Source organism: Peromyscus leucopus, chromosome 2 (genome assembly GCF_004664715.2).
Source record: "Peromyscus leucopus breed LL Stock chromosome 2, UCI_PerLeu_2.1, whole genome shotgun sequence".
In the NCBI taxonomy this organism is placed as follows: Eukaryota; Metazoa; Chordata; class Mammalia; order Rodentia; family Cricetidae; genus Peromyscus; species Peromyscus leucopus.
This window is the reverse complement of record NC_051064.1, coordinates 100,958,350-100,980,226: the sequence shown is the minus strand read 5'-3', so window position 1 is coordinate 100,980,226 and position 21,877 is coordinate 100,958,350. Positions and strand designations below refer to the sequence as shown.

General features: G+C 42.9%; 1 protein-coding gene across 7 annotated transcripts in view; it reads right to left on the bottom strand.

Moving 5' to 3' along the window:
• Nfia (nuclear factor I A) overlaps positions 1-21,877 on the bottom strand; it is a 542,815-nt gene that overhangs the window by 96,821 nt on the left and 424,117 nt on the right. For all 7 annotated transcript variants that reach the window (XM_028870284.2, XM_028870283.2, XM_028870288.2 and 4 more), the window contains exon 5: positions 6,074-6,191. In XM_028870284.2, coding sequence (XP_028726117.1) covers positions 6,074-6,191 — 118 coding nt within the window. The remainder of the gene's footprint in view (positions 1-6,073; positions 6,192-21,877) is intronic.

Here is a 21,877-nt window from a genome sequence, read left to right as displayed (position 1 = left end):
CAGGGCTCGTTATCCTTCTAGGAATTCTTTGATTGCTTTGTGTCGGGGGTGGGGGTGGGGGGGCACTTTCCATCTTCCACTTGGATTTGTTTATTAAAAAAGGATATTTACTAGATCTCCGTGTAGTTAGTCCAGCTACTCCTTTAGGCACTGAGATAAAATGCCAAAGAGAATGGCTAAAAATAGCAGTTAGGAAGGGCACAGACATACAGTGGTCTAGGGACTTTTATGTCCTTCGACACAGAGATGAGCAAAGTGACATTTTATTTCACATGTGTGACTGAAGACTTGGTTTCTGCGGAGGAAGGCCAAGGAACTTCCGCGATATAATCTCTTTCCTTCCAGCTGAAGAACTACTGAAGAACCTTCCCACCATGAAGCTTGAGGGTTAGAATGAAACATGACCCATGGCGTATTCCCGCGCTAGCTGACCATACTGAGAGTGCCAGCAACACACTGCTGCGTGGGCAGACCTCCCGCCCTGGGCAGTGACGGCTGGGAAACCTGCCCACGTGTCAGGAGGCAGATCTCTCCCTGGGTTTCATTCATCACACACTGGTGGTGTAGTTCCTCCATGCCAGCGGAAGTGGCATGGAAATGGAGAATGGTGTGGCAGGTCAAACATGGCTCTCCATGAACAGAGATGGAGAGGCCCAAGAGAAACAGAGGGGGCATGAAGGGACCATGCACGCACAGGCTGCAGATGGAGGGACACTGGTACTGACACTGGAGCTTCAGAAGGACTTCTCAGAGCAGAGGGGCTCCTGAGCTGTCTGTAAGGGCTAATGAGATGGCAACAGGAACAGGAAATGGCTAAGGTAGACTGGTAATCCACTAACGCACAACTCAGGCACTATTATCATTTTTAAAAATATTAAAACCCTCTGTATTTTCTGGCAAACTGCCATTGTCTCAAGCTTCATAAGTTTTTTTTTTTTTTTCTAACCTTGGGATTTTCCTTTGTCCCATGACACTTTCGTGCCTCAGAACTGAAGAGGGTGATGTCTGGCCCCCCTGGGATCACAGCAGAGAAAAGACAGGGCAGCATCCACCCTCACTGCTGAGCTCATGGCATAAAGGTCACTAGGCACCGAGTATCACCCCAAGAGCAGGTGTCTGGCAGCAGTGGCAGAAGCCAGGTGTGATACACAGAAAATTGCTTCTGAGATGCTGAGACCAATGGGGTGGGGGGCCCAACAGAAGAAAAACATGGAGGCCAAAGATGATACTGTAAATCTGGACTTTATCCTACAAGCAACAAAGACTTCTGAAGCCCTCTACATAGGTGTGACATGGGAGTTACATTATGGAAAAGTGGCTAAGAGTGCAGAATATGGACCTGGGAAGGCAGCAGGAAAAGGGAGGGGTATTAACCTGGAGAAGGGGAGATAATGTTACTGCCACAATCTTAATTTTAAAATGCACAGGACACGATTTAGGTAAGAAATTAAAATCATTCATGTGGGTGGTCCAATGTTCTTAGGTTTTAAGTTCTAGTCTCATTAAAACCAGATTACCTGGAAGCAACCCTACGTTACCATGCTAATTTAGGACTCAAGGACAGGTCTGGAACTGCCTAGTTAATCATCTTCCTTTTTCTTGAAGTTTGGTGAAAAATAAGCACTTGAAAACCTTTTCTGTTTTATGTAAAATGTATCGAAGGCATGTCCTTTATTTGAGATTATACATAATACACACAGAAAACTAATTCCAATATATAAAAACCAGAAAACCCTAGTGTCTCTAAATGCAATTCTATTTTCTCTTTTAGTGGAAAATACAAGAGATCTAACCAGATGGTTCCCCTTCTTGCCTTCAAGCAGGAAGCTAAGGGCCACATTTAAAGTAAATCTCTTGGTCAGGGTTCCTGATCTAATAAGGAGTTCCCTACTTTCCACATGGGGCCTGGCTTCTTCCTCTACACTTAGTAATACTTGTATTTTTAAAACTGCTGGCCACCTGAAATCACTTGCAACTTAGAAGACTGTAAGTTGGTTGAAATTCCCCAGTATACTCCAGTCAATCAAAAACCAGACTTGCATGTTCTGGTAAGACTGTAAGAGTTGTGGGGATGAGATTATGCCTTTTTTTTTTTTTTCAGGGGAACTGTGCTGCCTTGATATTCCATGATTCTTTGTTTTGTTTTGTTTTTCAAGACAGAGTTTCTCTGTGTAGCTTTGCGCCTTTTCTGGATCTTGCTCTGTAGACCAGACTGGCCTTGAACTCACAAAGATCCACCTGCCCGAGTGCTGGGATTAAAGGTGTCCACCACCACCACCCGGCCTATGATTCTTATATTATGACAATGAGTCTTATGTATCTGGACGACCAAGAGGAATAATTTGAATCCTTCACAATTGCATCCTACACAACTTACTACCTGTTTTACAATGGCATTTGTGATATGCAAGCATAGACTTGAGGTGCTTACTGAACCAAGTTCCTAGCTGTGCTCAGGGGGCACAGGTGCAGGCTGACATCACTTGAGGAGTAGCAGATTAACTTCTCAGGAGATTCTGCATCTTCTGGTTCCTAACCATCCTTCCCTAGACCCCTTTCCTCCCTCACACGTGTATCAGGATACCACCATTTACCTGGCTCTGGATTCTATCCCCACCACGGAGACGTTCAGAGAAACTGAACTTTGTGGTCTTGGGAACCAGAAGTACAGGTGACATCACCAGAAAGTTCTACCTCATCCTGGCTGACAACCTACGAATTCTCCACCTTTTTTTTTTTTTTTATCAGTATCGGTTTTTTGATCTTGTGTCTACTCCAGTGACAGATTATTTTAAGTGCTCAAAAGCTTCTGTGAGCACACGTGATAAAGGATCATCCAAGCATCTATAGTCAATGAGATCCAACCCTAGAGGTCAATTCCACTGATGTTGCTCTCCCATTGTTAAGTATTTTTCTGAGTTCTAAAGCTTTGGTTTTCCTTGGGAGTGCTCTAATAAAATTCAGGTATGAACTGTACAGGTGGGGACACCGTATGATTACAGTTCACACCTGAGCTTGCGTACCAGGACGTGCAGGGTGGACACAGGCTCAGCATCTGCAAAGATGGAAGTGTGGAGAGAAGGAGAAGAGGACCCAGGCAGGAGGAAAGTTGGCAGTGCTAGGAAGAATAGGCAAGGGGCTTCTGAGACACAGTTTACAGATCCCATGAACTGCACATGGATGACTATCTTGACAAAGTTCTTTAGAATAAAACCCTTACTTCTATTTTTACCCAACTTTCCTATGATTTTGGAGATGCTCATCCTAGAACAATATAAAGCATATGGGAAACACAGATCACGCTTTTTTTTTTTTTTACTTATTTCTTAACTTTTGTAAATGATCTAGTCCTTGATTCTGTCTCTTGCTCCTGACTGTCTAACACGAAGATTTCTACTGCATGCTTCCTACTATGTGCTATGTGAGACCTACCTTCTTCTGTATCCACAAGGCAAAACCATTCCCTTACTGAGGGTTCACATAAACCAATCTGAACATTTCTACAAAGCTCTGGTTTGTTTTTGTGCCCAAAGTACCAAGTAAAAATACTTGGTGCTCATTGTTTGCTTATGAGTTGGAAAAGTGAGACACTGTCATTCAAGGGACATAGAACCAGACTGTGAGGAAAGACAGGCTTAGGCCACTAATAGAGTAACAATATCCAGACAGTGGCTACTATGGACCTTGGTAAGGTGGAGATTCAAGACACTGATTTGCTAGGATCCTACACTCTATGGTTCTTGGGTACAGCATTACTGCTAAGACAATTCGGTGTAAATAACTATGGTTTGTAAATTACAGAAGACCTGAATTTGAACGGTGACCCTGTCTTTACCAGGGCTGTGGCCCTGGCAAGTTGCTCAGCTACTCTGTGCTCTGGTGGCTCCACGGCTACAATGGCAAGACAGTCTGCTGGAGATGACTAAAACTGTTGTGTGTCAATCTGGGACATTCTTCAAGGCATATTTTCTAATGTGTAACAGATAATTCTGTTGAGTCTATATATTGAAGGGCTTTTTTAAAAAACTCACCTTAGGGCAGGCAGTGAGATGCCTCAGCAGGTAAAGTGCATGCTGGGTAAGCCTGATAACTTGAGTTCCTTCTGGGAAACACATGTAAAGGTGAAAGGAGGAACTGGCTCCTAAACTGTTCTTTTGACGTCCACTGTACACCTGTGCAAGCATGCACCTGATTGTTCTCTCTCTCTCTCTCTCTCTCTCTCTCTCTCTCTCTCTCTCTCTCTCTCTCTCTCTCTCTCACACACACACACACACACACACACATACACACTAACAAATAACTAAATAAAAAACATCCCAGGAAGAGGCCCAAATATTACTGAATTAGCTCCTTATTGGGACTAGTTATTTGCAGAATAGGAGAATGACAGAATAAAAGAATTAGCCTCTTACATGACAATAATCAGCCTTTCAACCACAGGTCACAACATAAAATCACAGAACAGAGCTTGGAGCATATGGAGGGATGGGAGGTAAGGGGGATACTGCTAAAGAGGTCCATGGGACAGTGGCTGACATATGAAAAACAAGCCACCCGTGCACTTTTAAATTAAGCACTGCCCATAAGTATTTACAAAGCTTTTATTGTTGGCTGAGCACACTGTCTCTTCCAGCAGCAAATATTCAAAACCCTCCAAGTGTATTAACACCCAAATGTATTCGCAATCCCCCTCTTCTGTTGTGAATGCATTTGGGACTGGGGACTCTTGTTTCCTTGTGGAGGTGATACTGTAATGAACTAAGAAGAACATTTAAACAATGCTGAAGACGAAGGCATATATACAGTGTTAGACACGGCAGCCTGATTCATCTTCAAGGTGATGTTTTAAGACACTGGTCATAGAGGTGAGCTGGCCTCCCACACTCTGGGCAGTATTTTAAATCATAAATGTCTGTACTTGCTTTAACAGAAATCACATTTGATAAATGTTTTTCTGCAAAGTCCACAAGCGTGATTGGCAGTCCTGCTCTGCTCCTTCCTTTGTTGTCACAGTCCAGTGCTAAAGCCAATTTGTAAAGGAACACCATGGCTCTGATGCCTAATCCCCTGCCCGTGGTCCAGGTTATCTAGAGACCGCAGGGTCTCGCAAAGTGCTTCTCCAGATGTTGGCTCTGATGGCTACCTCAGGGGATTGGGAAGCCTGGCACTCATAGTGAGCTGTGCTTTCCAACTTGGGCTTTTTAAGGCCTCCCGGACCACCTGGGTCCAAAGGATGGCCCCATCCTGCTATCTGACCTGCATTTCTTTCTTTCTTTTTTTTTTTTTTTTTTTTTTTGTTTTTCAGACAGGGTTTCTCTGTGTAGCTTTGCGCCTTTCCTAGAGCTCACTTGGTAGCCCAGGCTGGCCTCGAACTCACAGAGATCCGCCTGCCTCTGCCTCCCGAGTGCTGAGATTAAAGGTGTGCGCCACCACCGCCCGGCCCTCACCTGCATTTCTTTTATAACCTCATACCAGGATACCAAATCAGTTGTAGCTTTGGGAAACTTCAACAGACTGGATTTGGGGACTTCTGGGGCCCAGCAGGCTAAGAAGGTTGTGGCCAGGGTGCTTAGGCTGGTGTCAGTTCCCACCATATGCCAACCAAGCCAGAGCACTCTCCTCTTCTCCCCCAGTCAAGTCCATCCATCTTTGCCAGGGAATATGCTACATTCATTATTGCTCTTCTCCATGTCTTGGCTCATGTTATCCCTCATCCAGATACCTTAAAGCAAACTAGCATTCAGAGTTGAGCACCTTACCCTTTGGACAAAGCCTGTTCAAATCATGCTTATTTCATGGCATATAACTGAAGTGATTGTTTTTTCTTGCTGGTGCGTGCGCGCGCGCGCGCGCGTGTGTGTGTGTGTGTGTGTGTGTGTGTGTGTAACTTGCCATTTGTCTCATGTATATTTGCTTTGGCTCTCTCATGAGACAGCCTATTGAGGCTTAACCCACTAATTTTGTACCCCTATCGTTATAGACACATTGCTGAATACCCAGCATGCACAGAGTTCAAGATCAAGGTGTGCCTTTTCCATGTTTTAGCCTCTTCTGAGGCCACCAATCCACTTACCTGGTAGAGGATGTGCTGGGTAGAGACCTCCTCATTGCTCCTGGACTCATGCTGTAGTATGAAGAACTTTCCAAATCGGAGAGAGAAAAGTTGGGGCCAGTTCCTGCAGCTATGGGTGCTAGAGAGAGGAGACCAAACAAGCCGTAAGTTAAGTCCTGTGAATCCAAGAGCAACAAGAACCTACGTTAGTGTGGCATGGAACACATTTTCTGTTTGCATTTATCTGCAAAGCTTATCCAGAATAATCACTAATAAACTGTGACTTCAAAGGAACATTGACAATAAAAACGGTCCATACCAAAAAGTCATATTCTTTCCGATGTGCCTTTTATCTTTTTCTTTTTTTGTAATAGTAAACTGTCACCAAGCTTATGGCATTCCTGGGTGGTTTAAATGAAAATACCTCTCATGTTTTAGTCTTAGATGTTTTTTAAATGACTGCCTCAAATTTTCCCTATGTTTTCTCACTTTGATCCCAACAGCTTCTCCTTATCTGTATTTTGGAATTCTGAATTTTAATGAGAGTGAATCCATCCATCGAGGTCTCCATTTCCTATTTCCTGCAATGTGAAATATGTGCATTCTCTTTGCTTTATGGCACATGAACTGCCTGCACACATATCTTTTGGTGTGTGTGTGTGTGTGTGTGTGTGTGTGTGTGTGTGTATAAGTTATGACTTTCCAGAGAAATACTGATTGCATACACCTTCACTGCACGCTGCCATGATAGCAAGAACTGCAGCTCCAATGGGATCACATGGCCTGTGAAGCCAAAGTATTTGCTACCCACACTTTATAGAAGATTTTTTTGCCAACTTCTGATTCTATAACACTGACCTATTTATTATCTTTATAGTGGATCATTTCTGAGATATGATTGCCTGTATTTTTATGTCTTCCTGCTTCTAGATGCCTTGCCTACAGTAGCTTAATAAATACTTTTTGAATTAATTAATCACATCTAACAATCTTCTTTTAAAACTGTAAATTCCACAGAAGGACTATCAGTTCAAGAAGTCTTTTTGAAATATTATGTAAAAGCAGTACAGTAGATGGTATACTAATATACACTGTACATATTAAGCCCATATATGTAGATAAATACATTCAATACACTAATACCTGTCAGGAGAAAAGATAATTAGGAGCATCACGAGCCCAGATTTTACTCAGGAAATGATTATGGAGCACTGCTATCACCAATAACTGCTGAGAGAAGAAGACATGTCGATCAGAGATATGGTCATCACCCATGAACACACTACACGAGAACCTGGCAGATTAAGGTAGAGATAGCTGAGAAGCCTTTAGACAGTCATTCTGAAACTGGCATCAGCAGTGAGTGTCTCACCCAGCTTGAGAAGAAGACACTCAAGAAGGTAAAAGCCCTGAGGAAATGCACCCACAGAGGATGCTGAAGGGACAGGAGGACACACGCAACTGGGAGGGAAGGAGGAATTCTGGGTAGAGTGACTAACCTAAAGAGAACAGAAGATGTTGACTGGGCTTCTGACAGCTTGCGTCATAGTGTGACACAGAGTGAAAAGGACATAGCTCAAGTAGAGTCACAATGGATGGCTAAGGTTAGGCCATGAAGGATCTGGCATTTTTCTTTAAGAAGCACAGATTTGAGTGTGGAACATCACAAGTTTGTGAACCGCTGATGCACTTCTCATCCCTGGGAACAGAAAGCATTTGCAGTGAGATCACCACTGTCTAAGCATCAGCCCTGGCAGCCGGAGGCAATCAATAAACACGTGTCATATGTGCAGGTGGCTGGGCTGAGTTTTATTCACTAGACAAAGAAGGGCCAGCAGCCTATGGGGATACCATCAATTTTGCATTTATAATCTAGAAATATCTCTCACTCACGAGAGGAAGCGTGGGAGAGAAGGGGTGGTTGAAGAATCGAGTTAGTAAAACCAGAGGCAGCGATGTCATTTAAACAAGAAGATGAGGTGAGATGATCTAAAAGGATGGCCAGGAGGAGCCAGGTATTAGTAATATTTGGCAGTTCACTGTGACAGGAACGGGCGCTTCTCAGGATTGGTGCTTGGGAGGCAGGATGAACTGTATCGTGCCTTAAGTGAGTCAGGAATAGAGCCGTTCCTAAGAATATACATTGAGTTGACTGATAGCAATGACTAAATCTCCAGCTTAGCTGTCATGTAAAAACAATTCTTTACTAAGACATGGAAAACTGAAAATCAAACACCTGTCTCAGTAACAGGCTTTAGTAAAAGGGGGCGCTTTAGCTCATATTGACAATAGTGTAAACAGATTTCCACTCAATAATGCTGCTAGTCGTTCTATCATTTGCTTTTGTGTTCAATTTATTTGCATAATTTCATCTTTTATTCCACAATATTTTATGTATGAAATGGGCCATTATGCAAGATGGCCCATGTCACTCATCATTACCATCGCTGCCTGATACATTAGTAACATGACAGGTCCTCTTAAGGCCTTGTGTCTCCTGGCACCTACAGTCATGTGTCTTGGTAACTAGAGAAAATGAAAAGGCATGCCAGTGTCAAATGTGGGAATCTAGATTTTCTCCACAAATTTCAGAGTGGAGCTGAGGCCTTGACTTGGTGGGGAAGCTTTCTCGCCCCTGAGCACAGAGGAAAAGGTGAGATCCTCCTGCAGCTGGCTGCTGTAATCAGAGTGAGGATGAGTAGCAAGGCCTGGCCTGAACTGAGTGCGAGAACTCAGAGGCATCTACGGAGTGGTGGACACTGGCACTGCTCCACTGAACACTTCATGTACTGTGCGGCTCATCCTAGGAAAATGTCTTTTTCAAACTCTGTTCGCTGTTTAAAATATCAAGAGAGTCAGCATTTGTGAAGGAAGAAACATGCATACGTAAATATGGTGCACTACCTCTCCACAGATTTAAAATAATTCGGTCCACATACATGTTCCCTATGTGCCCAGTATTGACCTCCTGTGATCCATGTAGTTCACAGTGATGGGGAACGCAGCAAAGGCTCCAGATAGCCTGGTCCAAAGTGCTCAGTGGCCATGGGGAGTGACTGGCAAACACGCACATCTAAAATTTTAAAGCATTCCTGAATCGAAAACGAGAATGAGCTTCTCAGCCCAGGTTAAATCATCCTAACAATGCAGGGACCCCAACTGTGCCTTCTATGGGAAGTCCTTGCACACACATGTTTACATCACTCTCCATGCATGCAGCGCATACTGTATGTAGGGTCACCTTGTGACTGGCTAGGAGAGGGCCTCACATCTAAGTGCAGGTTTTCTGTCACAGTGTCGCTATAACAAGCACAGCACTCTCAGAGCCTCCCATGTGGAGAACAGGCAGAGCCTTTGATAAGCAATGAAGAGAGAACACCATAAGGAAACTGTGAGAAGGTTTCTGGAGACCTTAGGAGACCATGTATTTAGGAAGTACTATAGCCATATAGTACCATATCATAGTACTTATGATAAACATGCAAAACTGGCTCCTAGCATTACCATTACCACCACCATCATCATCATCACATCATCATCATCATCATCATCACCACACTCTTAAGCAGTTTTTCATGGGCCAGCTGCTAGGCTAAGATCATTAAGCACATCCTTCCATTTAATCCTCACAGTGCCACTAGGAAGGAACCGAGGCACAAAGAGATGGAACGATGTCCCCAAGTCATGAAGACAGATCAGACCACCTGACCTTAAGTCATCCATATCCCAGAACTGCCTCTGTGCCCCTCAACAGCTCACTACCCTTTGTGTAGACAGTTGAAGATCAATAAATACACATTGAATTAAGGAAATGGTTATCAGCCCCATTCACCTCCCTCAACTTGGAGTAAAAATGAAAGTGTATTCTATAAATGTGCATAAGTAGAGGAAGAGGCCCCTGTTTCTTAAGCAATACTGCAATTACTCTAGCCTAAGTATCTTGTTCACCAAGGAGTTTTTCTCAAAAGGTTAACTTTGAAAATTGTGCCTTCAGATGTTATTTCTAAGCCATGCATTTCCCTTCCCCCTCTTTCCTGTCATGAGTAGAATGTACTCTGTGTCATTTCTTAATAAATGGTTTGCTATTAAGGCATCATTATAGTAATGTGGGCTATTGGAAGAAAGGGGTTACTTCAGTAGCCAACCCTCTTGATGACCTGCTCTTCTGTACACATTAGCAGTTGGATAGGGCTGTGGTTATTGAACTTCTGCCATCCACCAGAGACAATCTGCTCAGGGTTGCATTGCTGGAAAGAGAGGACTATGGGAAAAAAAAACATTCTATCCAAATTTCCAGGCTCTTCTGCCTGGGAGATGATGGTGCTGAGCTTATGGCCTGTTTGACAAGAACTGGCAGGAAGCATTATCAAAATGTCTACCCATGTGTCCAGCCTCTAGTTGAAGGCACACAGAAGCTGCATTTCATGGGACACAATGCGTAATTAAAGAGCCCCTTTGGTACCTTAGGCATTGCTTCATATGCTTAAAAACAGTAGACAGGACATGAAACCCTCTGCCCTGGAGAGGCTTGCATTCTAGGGATCAGACATCACAACTCTCCTTCCCTCAGATCTGCATGCTCCCTCCCCCAACATACACAAAGGGGAAAAAAAAGAAATAACGGCCATAAATCCCTTCCAAAGCCTACGAGGACTCAGCACTCCATTTCTAACTGGTAAAATAACTATGAAAAATTAAGACATCTTTTTCTTTCAATTGTATGACCAAAAACCTTCCCAGAGAGCTTGGAGCTTGCACTTTAGACTGGGGGCTGGGGACGCCAACAATAGCACACAGTTCTATGCCGGGACAATTTCATGTTGTTTTGCATTCCACTGGCAAAGGTCCTATAAGAAAGTCCATGTCACTGCCACAAAAGGAGTGAACATGGGAAAATACTTGTTCTTCTTTCCATCAAAGGCTCAGTTGTGAGACACACAATGCTATGAAAACTGGCGAATCTGGAATCATCGTTAAAGGAAATTAACTTGGAAAGTAATTTATGGCAAGAAAATCCAACTCCTTTGTTATCTCCTTTTTACTGTAATATGTTTCCTGAACACTGCCTAAAAGAGAGGGCTTTTAGAAAGAAAAAAATAAGTATAGTAAAATTAACTCATTTTATCAATTTGTGTTCTCTGCCAGAGTTTCCTGACTGTGCTATGAAGGGGCTGTAAAACTGATGAATTTGCATGGAAAAAGAAACCAGTGTAAGTAATTTGTGTAAGAGGTAACACGGACATAGACTGCTATAATTCAGACGCCCTGCAGATAGCAGACTGCTGCAGTGTGAGCAGTTATGGGCTAGAAAAATGACCACGCTGCAGTCAGTCTGACTTGAATGGAAATCAATCATAAAGGTACTTTCTCTGCAGCTTCTACACCACAGTCTTCAGCAACTCCTTTGCCAAGCAGATTTCTGGTCTGTAAACCCTGTGCTGATCTCCCTTTTCTACCCCTGTTTTTAAAGGAGGGGCCAAATGCAAGCTGGGAGTAAGGATTTTCAGACAGGAACAGAAAAGGAAAGCACTGAACTAAAACATGGATTTCCCTCTATGTGAAACGAGCTTGCCTGCTATTAAAAGATAGAAGCAATGCTTTTTCTGAAATATAGTGCTAGGTGCCAAAAGCCAACAGAATGCTTTTAACCCGGCAAAGGCAGTTGCTAGCACACACAGATCACCTCATTCACACAGTCGTGCCTTGTGGACACAAGTTAAGGAACTTGTGGATGAGTGTGTGTGTGTCGGGGTGTGTGTGTGTGTGGAAGGTATTAGCAAAAAGAGAGATGTAAACACAAATTTTTATTTATGAAAGAGGTTTCAATTTTATTAAAATAGACTGAATTCACTGACATTGTGTTGTATTCCACTCTGAATCATGAAGGTTGACCTGTAACAGATAACTACTGTAAGTTTAACTAGTAAGCTCTTCCTACGCAGGCACTTTTGTGCATATGGTAAGTCTTGTGCAGAAGGTAAATTTTGAAGCTTGAGGGACTCAGACATAATCTCTATGGAGGATGAGCTATCTCCTACTTATTTACATATCCCTCTTAACACACAGCATAGGTCATTTCACAGATTGCATGTGTAACAAATGTTTACTGATTGAACTAAAAATCATATGAGCATGTTAATGAAAACAGCAAAGGACTTCTGTCTGCTGACTTTTATTAGGTGTCAGATATGTACATAAAATATATAATTTTATCCTATACTACCCCTAGGGACTATATTAACATTGTTCTCATTTTCAAATGAGAAAATAAACAGTGATGCTTAGCAAAGGGTTCAGAAATAGCACAGGGATTTAATGCCAGGTATTTCTAGATATCTACCTAAAGAAACAGGGAGCCACATGCCTGCTCTCCTGGTCTTTGCTGTCTCATGGGCACCGGGGAGATGTGTTTCATGAGATAAATTATCACCTTAAGTAGCAGGACTTGTGTGCCCCCTTTCTTCTTCTCCAGGTCTTCAGCACAAGAAATTGTAGCTTGTGCTCTCCTGGATGCAGCAGCTCACACTTGGTCAAGGAGAGTGGCCATGGGGCAGTGAAGGATGCTGACTGATCTCTTGCATTAGTGGCTTCTGCCTTTGGGACTGGAATTGATTTTCTGCATTTTAGAGCATCATCTTGCCTTAGCTTTTGGTGGAAGTCAGATGTGGTACCCGTTTAGTATAAGATACAGCCTCAGCAATGGGATTCAGTCTTCTTGACAGGGGATGGATTTGATGGCATAAAAGGCCTTTTTACCACAATGATTTATAAACCATGGTAGGGCTTCTACACAGAAGCTCCTATCCCAAGAGTACACTGGTACTGACCATTAGCTATATCAACAGAGTCCCTTCTTAACAACACACTAATAACCTGTCTATAAAACAACTGAATCATTTTCAGCAAGAACTGCTTAATTTTTCCTTCTCCACTTGTTAGGTGTTAATTATGTACTCCTATTAATCATATACTGGATGGTTCAGCTTAGCATCTGATGTGTGGTGGGGCTTTTCTGAGTGTGCTCAGTCAGTCTCATCCCAGACATGCCTACAGGCTGTCATCAACAGCCTTTCCAATCCTCAAGGGTTAACTACAATCAGATAGTCCAAACCAAATCTCAGTACATTTTGGGTCCTTATTGTGGGGCAAAGGGGATTTCTATCAGGCTTTTGGAAATCACAAGAAGGCTTTTAGCTCCCAGTGTTACTCATTAGATATTAGTATCTGTTCTTCAAGGCTTATGAGCAAATAAAGATGTACTAAAGGACGTATTATCAGTAGTGATCTCCTGAATTTTTACTCATAAATAGAAGCATATTTTTAAATACTACAGATTTATGTATTATTTAAAATGAAGATATGGTTAACCCATTCATTTCAGAATGAGGATTTTTGAATACCCTATTATCCATTAAATACCCATTAGCTACCCAGAATGCTTCAGAAAGGTAGGCTTTAGCTAAAACCATGAGGATTAAGAATGTTCTAGACAGATGAAGAAGAGCAGTACTGGTATGTTCTTATTCTGTCACAGTTAACTGAACTGAGCAGTATAATGGTTGTAATAACTAATTATTAGAACACAATCCTAAAATTGGTCATTCATAATTATACACATGCTGGGGATGTCTTTTTTTTTTAATTATTTATTTGTTTTTACATGCATTGGTTTTTTATTTTGCTGTGGAAAGGTGTTGGGTTTCCTGAACTGCAGTTATGGACAGTTGTGAGCGCCGTGGTGTGGGATTGACTGGTTCGGAAGAGCAGTGTCTTAACGTGACATCTCTCGCCCGGGATGTCTTTCTGTATGCTGTGAATATGTTGTTCTAATTGATTGATAAATAAAATGCTGATTGGCCAGTTGCTGTGGATGATTGTTTGATAAATAAAACACTGATTGGCCAGGCAGGAAGTATAGTATAGGCGGGACAAGCAGAGAAGAGAATTCTGGGAACAGGAAGGCTGAGTCAGGAGTCACCAGCCAGACACAGAGGAAGCAAGATGTAAAAGTACCGGTAAGCCAGCCACAAGCCATGTGGCAACTTATAGATGAATATAAATGGGTTAATTTAAGATATAAGAACTAGATAGCAAGAAGCCTGCCATGGCCATACAGTTTATAAGTAGTATAAGCCTTTGTGTGTTTATTTGGGTCTGAGCAGCTGCAGGAGCTGGGTGGACACAGACAAACTTCAACTACATATACATGTGCATATTTTTTAAATAAATTTGCTGATAGTGGTCAGCTCAAGGATCAGCTGAAGAACACACAGTAGATGACCAAGGGCAAAGGCTTAATTCAGTAATGATCATATTGAGCACTCAGTAATTCAACATTAGGAATCCTCTTACTTTTACCTCTGCTATGTTCCTGAGAGGTATAATCATTTATGCTCAGCATATGGCCAGGACTTTAAGTATTTTGTACTAAATAAATGATTATAACCTATGAAGGAAACACAGACCAGCAGCATTATAAACACTGACCATTGTCCTATAGCTATTAAGTTTTAAACTTTCATCCCTACTATAAAACCTGAACTATTCATGGCACCATACGGCCATTTTGATCATGGATAGTCTGTGCTAAACACAGAAAATATAAGCAGAAGCGACTTAGAAAAGATCAGCAGTTGATGGACTCACAAATAGAGACCATGACAACAAATTAGAATGTACATTAAGGTATCATGTGTGTTTCTTTCCCCAAGACCCAGTGTCTCTCATAAGAGCACTCAGAATCTGGTAAACTTAGCAGAAGCTTCAGTTAAGGATAGAGAACAAAGGGACCAAACCCAGCCATCAGCAGCTCTGGCCAGGACCTGCGAGAGCAAAGTGTAACAGAGAGCACAGGACACTTGTGCACAGTGCCGCCCGGTGTCAGAAGCACACTCCCACTAGTTGTAACATGCACAGTAGTCCACATACAATGAATGGCCAAGACATATATCCAATACAGGGCACACACATGTCTAATAGGAGGGCGGGGCCAGCTGAGGACAAAGCCAACATGTGGGTGGGGTCACCTCTCACCTTAGTAGCTCACCCTCTTTCGGTTGGTGAGGATGGGATAGAAGTCAAGTTTAGCCACCCATATGTGAATGGGGTTTTTAAGAAATTGTAGAAAATCTTAGTCCTGCCAGCCCATCCCATTTGCTTCCTGATTTTCTATCCAAACACTCACCCCAAATGAGTCAAGAAAAAAAAAAAAAAACAAAAAACAACTGTATGACAAAGCATTCTTCAGAAATAATCCCATTTCAACATTTATTTTTAAATTGTATTGAATTATACTGGTGGAAATCTGTTAAGTTAAGCCAGACAGACTGATTTTTTTTTCTTCCTAAGAGTGTGGCAACATTCATTATTTTCTCTCTGTGTGGGGGCTTGATTTAAACTAGAAAATGAAGCATTAGCAATGCTGTAATACATTTAGAATAGCTTAGACTTGAAAAAAAAATTAAGGGACCGATCAGCATTTCCTATTATGTAACTTATTTAGCAGATTTTCTTTAGAAGCTGCATTTTGTATGTAGACCTGATCTTTTAAAAGGCCTTCCAACCTATTGTCTACTACACACCATGCGTTCCTTCCAGAAGGGCTGGTTCTGGTTTCTACGCATAAGATGTGTGATGTTCATTTTAAACTTACTGGTGGAGCCCGCTATTGACCACCTAATTATGCCGAGTTCCATTTATAAACATAGCTAACCACTAAGTTTATGGAGACTTTTTGTGCGGCTTTAATAGGATATTGATCGAGAGCATAGTTTGAGTGGCCTGCCATTGAATTGTGTAATGGCAAACAAAGGCAAGGTCATGGTGACTGTTCGTGCTGGGGCTGCAGTCTATTTTTTATCATCATCTTTTTGTTTCTTCCTTTAATGCTGAAACCCAAATGGTTTCTTTTAAATGAAGACCTTGCTTAAGAATATAAATTATTTAAAAAATAATGTCTGTGCCATGATCATGGTTATTGTGTGCCTTAACAGAGACAGCCAACAGGCTGCCGGCTCAGACAAGTTTCTAAGTTTTCCTGCTTCGGCAAAGATAGAAAGAACTGCAACTATTTAAGTGGTGACCCCCAAAGGATGGGGTACTAGAGACTTCTCATCTGAGATCCATGTCTTTATTAGTCTTTCCATGTAAGGACAATTTGTATTTTCAAGTGTTAGCTTATTCCTACCAAAGTCTCATTTTCTTACTGTGGCTTTCAGCTGAGTTATTTCTGTTTCAGTATTTCTGCTACATCAAGTTAGACTGTGGTCAATGGTTCTTACAAAACTTCTGGCCTGAAAACCTATGTGCTCGGGTATGGGCGCTGGAAGCCATACCAAGGACTTGAAAGAAGTTTGAAAACGAACTGTATTCGGAACTCTGTCATGATTTCTGTGTGAGAATATCAACAGTGCACATTCCCAAGGCAGGAAACAGCCACTAGGGTGCCACCTCATGCCAGGCTGAGGCACAGGCCTGTTCCATTCACTGCCACTCTCCATTGACAAACAACTCAGGAACCCGAAGTCCACCCGGCAGCCAGGCTTTGTGGCAGAGCCAGGGCAATTCATCTGCTGGACTTTAATAGATTCGGCAGCCATGCAGCAGGAACCAGAGCACAGGCTGAGCAGCTGAGAGTGGATTTCACACCCAAAGATTCTAAGGCCAGCCACAGTGTACTGAGAATCCTGGCTTTGCAGAATTCCAGGGCTGTGAAGTCATCCCGAGCCACGAAGTTTACTTAACCCTTGCAGCCAGTTTGGGTGTACAAACCACGCTGGCAAATCAGAACCGGCAGACCCGAGGCACAATGGCCTGTGTGTATCTGTGGTTTTACTCTTTCCCACTGAGGCCTTTAAGGTTTCAGAGTCACTCCAGCAACTTCAAGGAAAACAGTCAGCACTTTAGAAGGAAATGAGCAGTAGTGGAGTTTGGAGCAGAACTTTTTGAGTTCACACCAGGAGGGACATTTGGCAGCCTCAGAGCACATACTTTGAGGAAACGCTGGCACAAAATAAACAAGAGTGGGCTTGACAGAGAGCCCTTGAAGCAGCGACATTCAGCAGCCAGCAGAATGGCTCTCCATGGCAGCTCCTGGGAGGGGCCTATCTGGAGATGCCTGTAGAGGGCTTTGTGTAATAAAGCACCATCTCAACAGATGGCTCCTGTCTCCTCCTTCACGGGATTATGCTAAAACAACCTCAGTGATTCGGAACCACAGTCGCTCCCGGGAGCCTCTGCCCTGTACTGAATTCTTCCTTTTCTCCGGCCCAGCGTGCAGTGGTCTGTGTTTTCTCCCTCTTGTGGAACAAGGTAATAAATAAGGAGAAGTGCTTTCAGATGGTCCCGCCACGTGTGGAGACAGGCAACAGAACAAATCCATACTTTCAGCTACAGTACTTCCTTTGCTACAGTTCACAAACATTAGCTGATGATGGCGCAAATGAAAGGGTGTGGGCAAGAGGCTAGGGTGAGGGAGTCCACGGAAGGACGGCAGCTCCCACAGGCCAGTCCCGAGGCCCGGCGGTTCCCTGCATTTGATCCAAGCATTGATTGTCAGGCAGCCCGGCTGTCTAGTCTAACTTTCACCTAGGAATTTGTGGGGCTCAGTTTCTTTGTCTTTGCCACCTTGGAGGTGGCACTATCATCACAGACAACACAGTCAGCAGAGTTATTTCAGGGACTCTTCCTTTGCAAATACTGAAATGGCTCTCCCCACTCCATCACAGTTAAAGCCTCACCAGAATCCTGGGGGAAGTAAATATTTTTACGATCAAATTTAGAAGGCTAACACTAAGTTTCTGGAAAGAGAAACCTTCCATGCAAGAGGATTCTGAGTGATATGAAGAAGTATCCACTCTGTGTGTGGTCACCACTAGCTGTGACTGTGATGAAGTGAAAAATCAGGTCAGGTTTGATCACCAAGGAAGAAATTCAGAGGGAATAAGGAACTCTGACATGAGGGTTAGTAAAATACCCATATGAGGGGCAAAACAACAGATCGATCCAAGAGGGTGTGTGTGTGTGTGTGTGTGTGTGTGTGTGTGTGTAGTGTGGATAGGTGGAACACAGCGTTTTCAGGGCAGGAAGATGATCCTGCATGACACATAGTAGTAGATATGTGCTGTTACACCTTTGTGGAGATACTTAGAATGTATAATAGGAACAAAAACACAAGAGGAAACCCTAATGTAAACTACAGACTTTAGTTAATAATTGTGTGTCAATATTAGCTCATCTATAGTAAGAATTGTAGCAAACTACCCAAAGTTGTTACTAACAGGGGTCATAGTTAGAGATAAGGCATAAGGGACTCTGTGGTTTGCTAACTGAAAATGATAAACTTAAAAAGCTGCACTAATATATGTTTTTTCCCCAGGATTAGTGATGTAGCTAATTGGTATGGGACTTACCTAGCATGATGAGACTCTGGGTTCAATATACAGCACCATCCAAATTAAAAATATGAAATCTACTAATTGAAAACAAATCATACTGAAAATGAATCTAGGGAAAATATAATTGTGTATTTTTTTTGTTCAATTTGCACTATAGCAATCCTTTAAAAATGCAATAGTTTAAAGATATATCACCTCAACAAGAAATGATTAATCAATCAAAGCCCAGAATCCTTTGGTCTATTTTACTCTATGATGGAGTTATAGGAGCCATCACAATAAAGGCTTGCAGGAGCAAGATGTTCAGTGTTTTTGAGTACCACAGCATCCTTCATCTGTGAAAAGGGACACTGGCCCAGACACAGAAGCACCAAGTGAAGCAGTGTCCTCATGTCCAGACCAAAGTACAAGGTATGTGTTTGGTAATTCTCACTCACATAATCTCTCATATTCAAACTGAACAATGCAGGGCTAACATCCCGTGTCTCAGCAACACACTGCCAGTTAGCTTATTCCTGTTTCAAGAATGCAGAATGCTCCTCAGCTCTACTTATCTGCAAAAGTCTTCCCCTGCAGCCCTAAAACAGAGGCTCAGCTCTCCTCATGTGGGTACAGGAAGAGAAGGGGCAACACATTTCTGAAGAATAAGCAAGGACTCACTTTCTTTATGCAGGTTGGGTGGCATGCTCTGCTAAGTAGTTTTTGTCACCCTGACACAAACTAGGAGAGGAAACCTCAATTGAGGAACTACTGCCATCAGATTGCCCTGTGGGCATGTCTATAGGGCATTTTATTAATTAATGATTGATGTGGGTGGGCCAAGCCCACTGTGAGAAGCATCAAAGCATCACTCCTGGGGAAGTATTCCTGGATTGTCTAAGAAAGCACACTGAGCAGGCCAGTAAGCAGCATTCCTCTGTGGTCTCTGCTTCAGTTCCTGCCCCCAGGTTGCTGCTTTGGCTTCCTTTGAAGATGGAGTGTGACCTGTAGGCACATCAACCCTTTCTCCCCTTAAGTTATTTTTTGGTCAATGTTTATCCAGGAACAGAACCCTAACTATGGTGGATGCCTTTGAGAAAGGTGTTCAGGTTGAGAAGCAGAGCTTGGGGACCCCTATTCCAGTAGCCAAGGCAATCTCTCAAATAAACCTTGACAAACCTAGATTAAAGATCTACAAGGAAGAGAGGGTCTCTGGCATACAGTTGACCAGTTTGGACTGAAGCCATGGTTTAGCTGATGCAGCCTGGTCCTACTCTTGCCAAACTGTTGCAGTCAGCACAAGGCCATGTGTGAGTGAGTCCTGGAGCGATTACACAGCAGTGTGCAGGATCGGAAAGCACTGAGAAGCTGAAGGAGGCTCACAATGCCAGGCCTTTGCTAACCAGCCCCCTACATAGGCACAGGAAACAATCCAAGACACTCTGCAAACTTAGCCCCAAGGGCAGGCATCCCCTCTGGCAGTCTTGAAGGAACATGTAGAATTCACTTGGCAATCATGCTGCCTTAGACTCAGTGCAGGGCTAATCAATCTTGGCTCTAAGACCTGAAAGGAAAATAAGGGAAGGGAAGAAGGGCGAGATGCCAGGGATGTTTCTGAGCTGTCTGGCCTCTTACAACCCCCAGACCTTGGAACTCTGCTGGTAATGAAGACTAATGCAAGATTTGAGCAGCCACGGCAGAATGAAACGGGCTAGAGCTCTAATATTAGAGTGAAAAGGATTTTTTTTTTAAATCAAGGCTATGCTTGGATCTCAATAAAGCTTCAATAAATATACTTCCCTCTAGTGCTGCTATATGACTGATACACTCTGATAAGATGTACTCTTTATATGCTATTATTAGTAAGAGCATAAGAAAAATGTAGAATATTGACCACCTTTAATATATGTGCATTATTATCTGTCTATGGCCAGATCCTAGACTGGCTAATCAACCATGCACTAACCAGGGAAGCACATGTCTTCCTGTCAACAAAGCCATCTAAACTCCCCCTCAGCTGGCACTTTGGACACATTGAACATAATACAGTCACAGGATCTCCACTGCAGGCCACCACCTGCTCCTTCAACTGCCTCCCTTTCAGGATTCCACCATGGCCACCCAGAAGTTCCTCACCACCAATGGCAGCCTCCCTGACAGCCAGAATTCTAGGGCACACAGTTGCCTTTCCATTACTTAACCTGCCTGGTCTTAAACAGAAAAGTTTCTCAACTCCCCCTGAGTTAGTCTCAGAGTAGACATTGTAGCCACATCAAGGCTTAGCTGAAGCATTTACTCACTCTTTGACTTTGAATAAATGACTTCAACTAGATAAATGATCCTTAGGGTCACCTGTAACCTTAGAGTTTGTTGCCAGGATTAACTGATGCACCCTTCTCCAAGGCCTAGCAGAGTGCTTAGCAAATAATAAATGTTCAAGAATCCCTGGATTTTCCTTCAGGCCCACATCATACCCTATTTTTTGCACCCTCAAGATTATTCCAGGCTGTGATGACCGAAACAAGAGCTGAAAGAATCTAGGCTTGGAAGATCAGGCTGGTTTGATTTTCCTGGCATCTATTAAGGCCAACTGGTTTACCAAAGCACCCTTGTGAGCCTATAACACATACACCAGGGGCTACAATCTCCATTTCCTTCCATAAATAGTTTGATGCCATTTGAAAGCCAAGTTTAACAATATACACTTACCTACCTTTAGTATTTTCAAGTAGGTAGAGGATATAAGAGTAAACTTTTAATATTTATGCTTAATTTCACTTTTTTATTAATTAAATTTATTCACTTATTTTACATCCTGACTGCAGTTTCCCCTCCCTCCTCTCTTCCCATTCCCTCCCCCCCACACCCCTACTCCTCCCCCATCCACTCTTCCTGTTTCTGTTCAGAAAGGGGCAAGCATCCCATGGGTATCAACAAAGCATGGCATATCAAGTTGAGGTAGAACTAAGCTCCTCTCTTTGTATTAAGGCTGGGCAAGGCAACCCAGTGTGAGGAATAGTTCCCAAATGCCAGCCAAAGCATTAGGGACAGCCCCTGCTCCCACTGCTAGGGGACCACATGTAGACCAAACTACACAAATGTCATGCATATGTAGAGTACCTAGATCAGTCCCATATAGGCTCCCTGGCTGTTGGTCCAGACTCTGTGAGCTCCTATGAGCCCAGGTTAGTTGTTGCTGTGGGTTCCCTTGTAATTTCACTTTTAAATTGAGACTGAGAGCACTGGTGGTCACTTGAGGAATGCTTTTAAAACAGAGATATTCTGGAGGGAGGGCAAATGGATGTGTGAGGTGCGAAGAGACAGAGAGTCAAAGACAGACAGACTTCCATGCTTCCTGGATTTGGATTATGCCATAACAAACATACAATCAATGGGCCTTTGATCAACAGAACTCGGTGGTGGCACGTACTCTTCCCTCACTGCTGTAGTT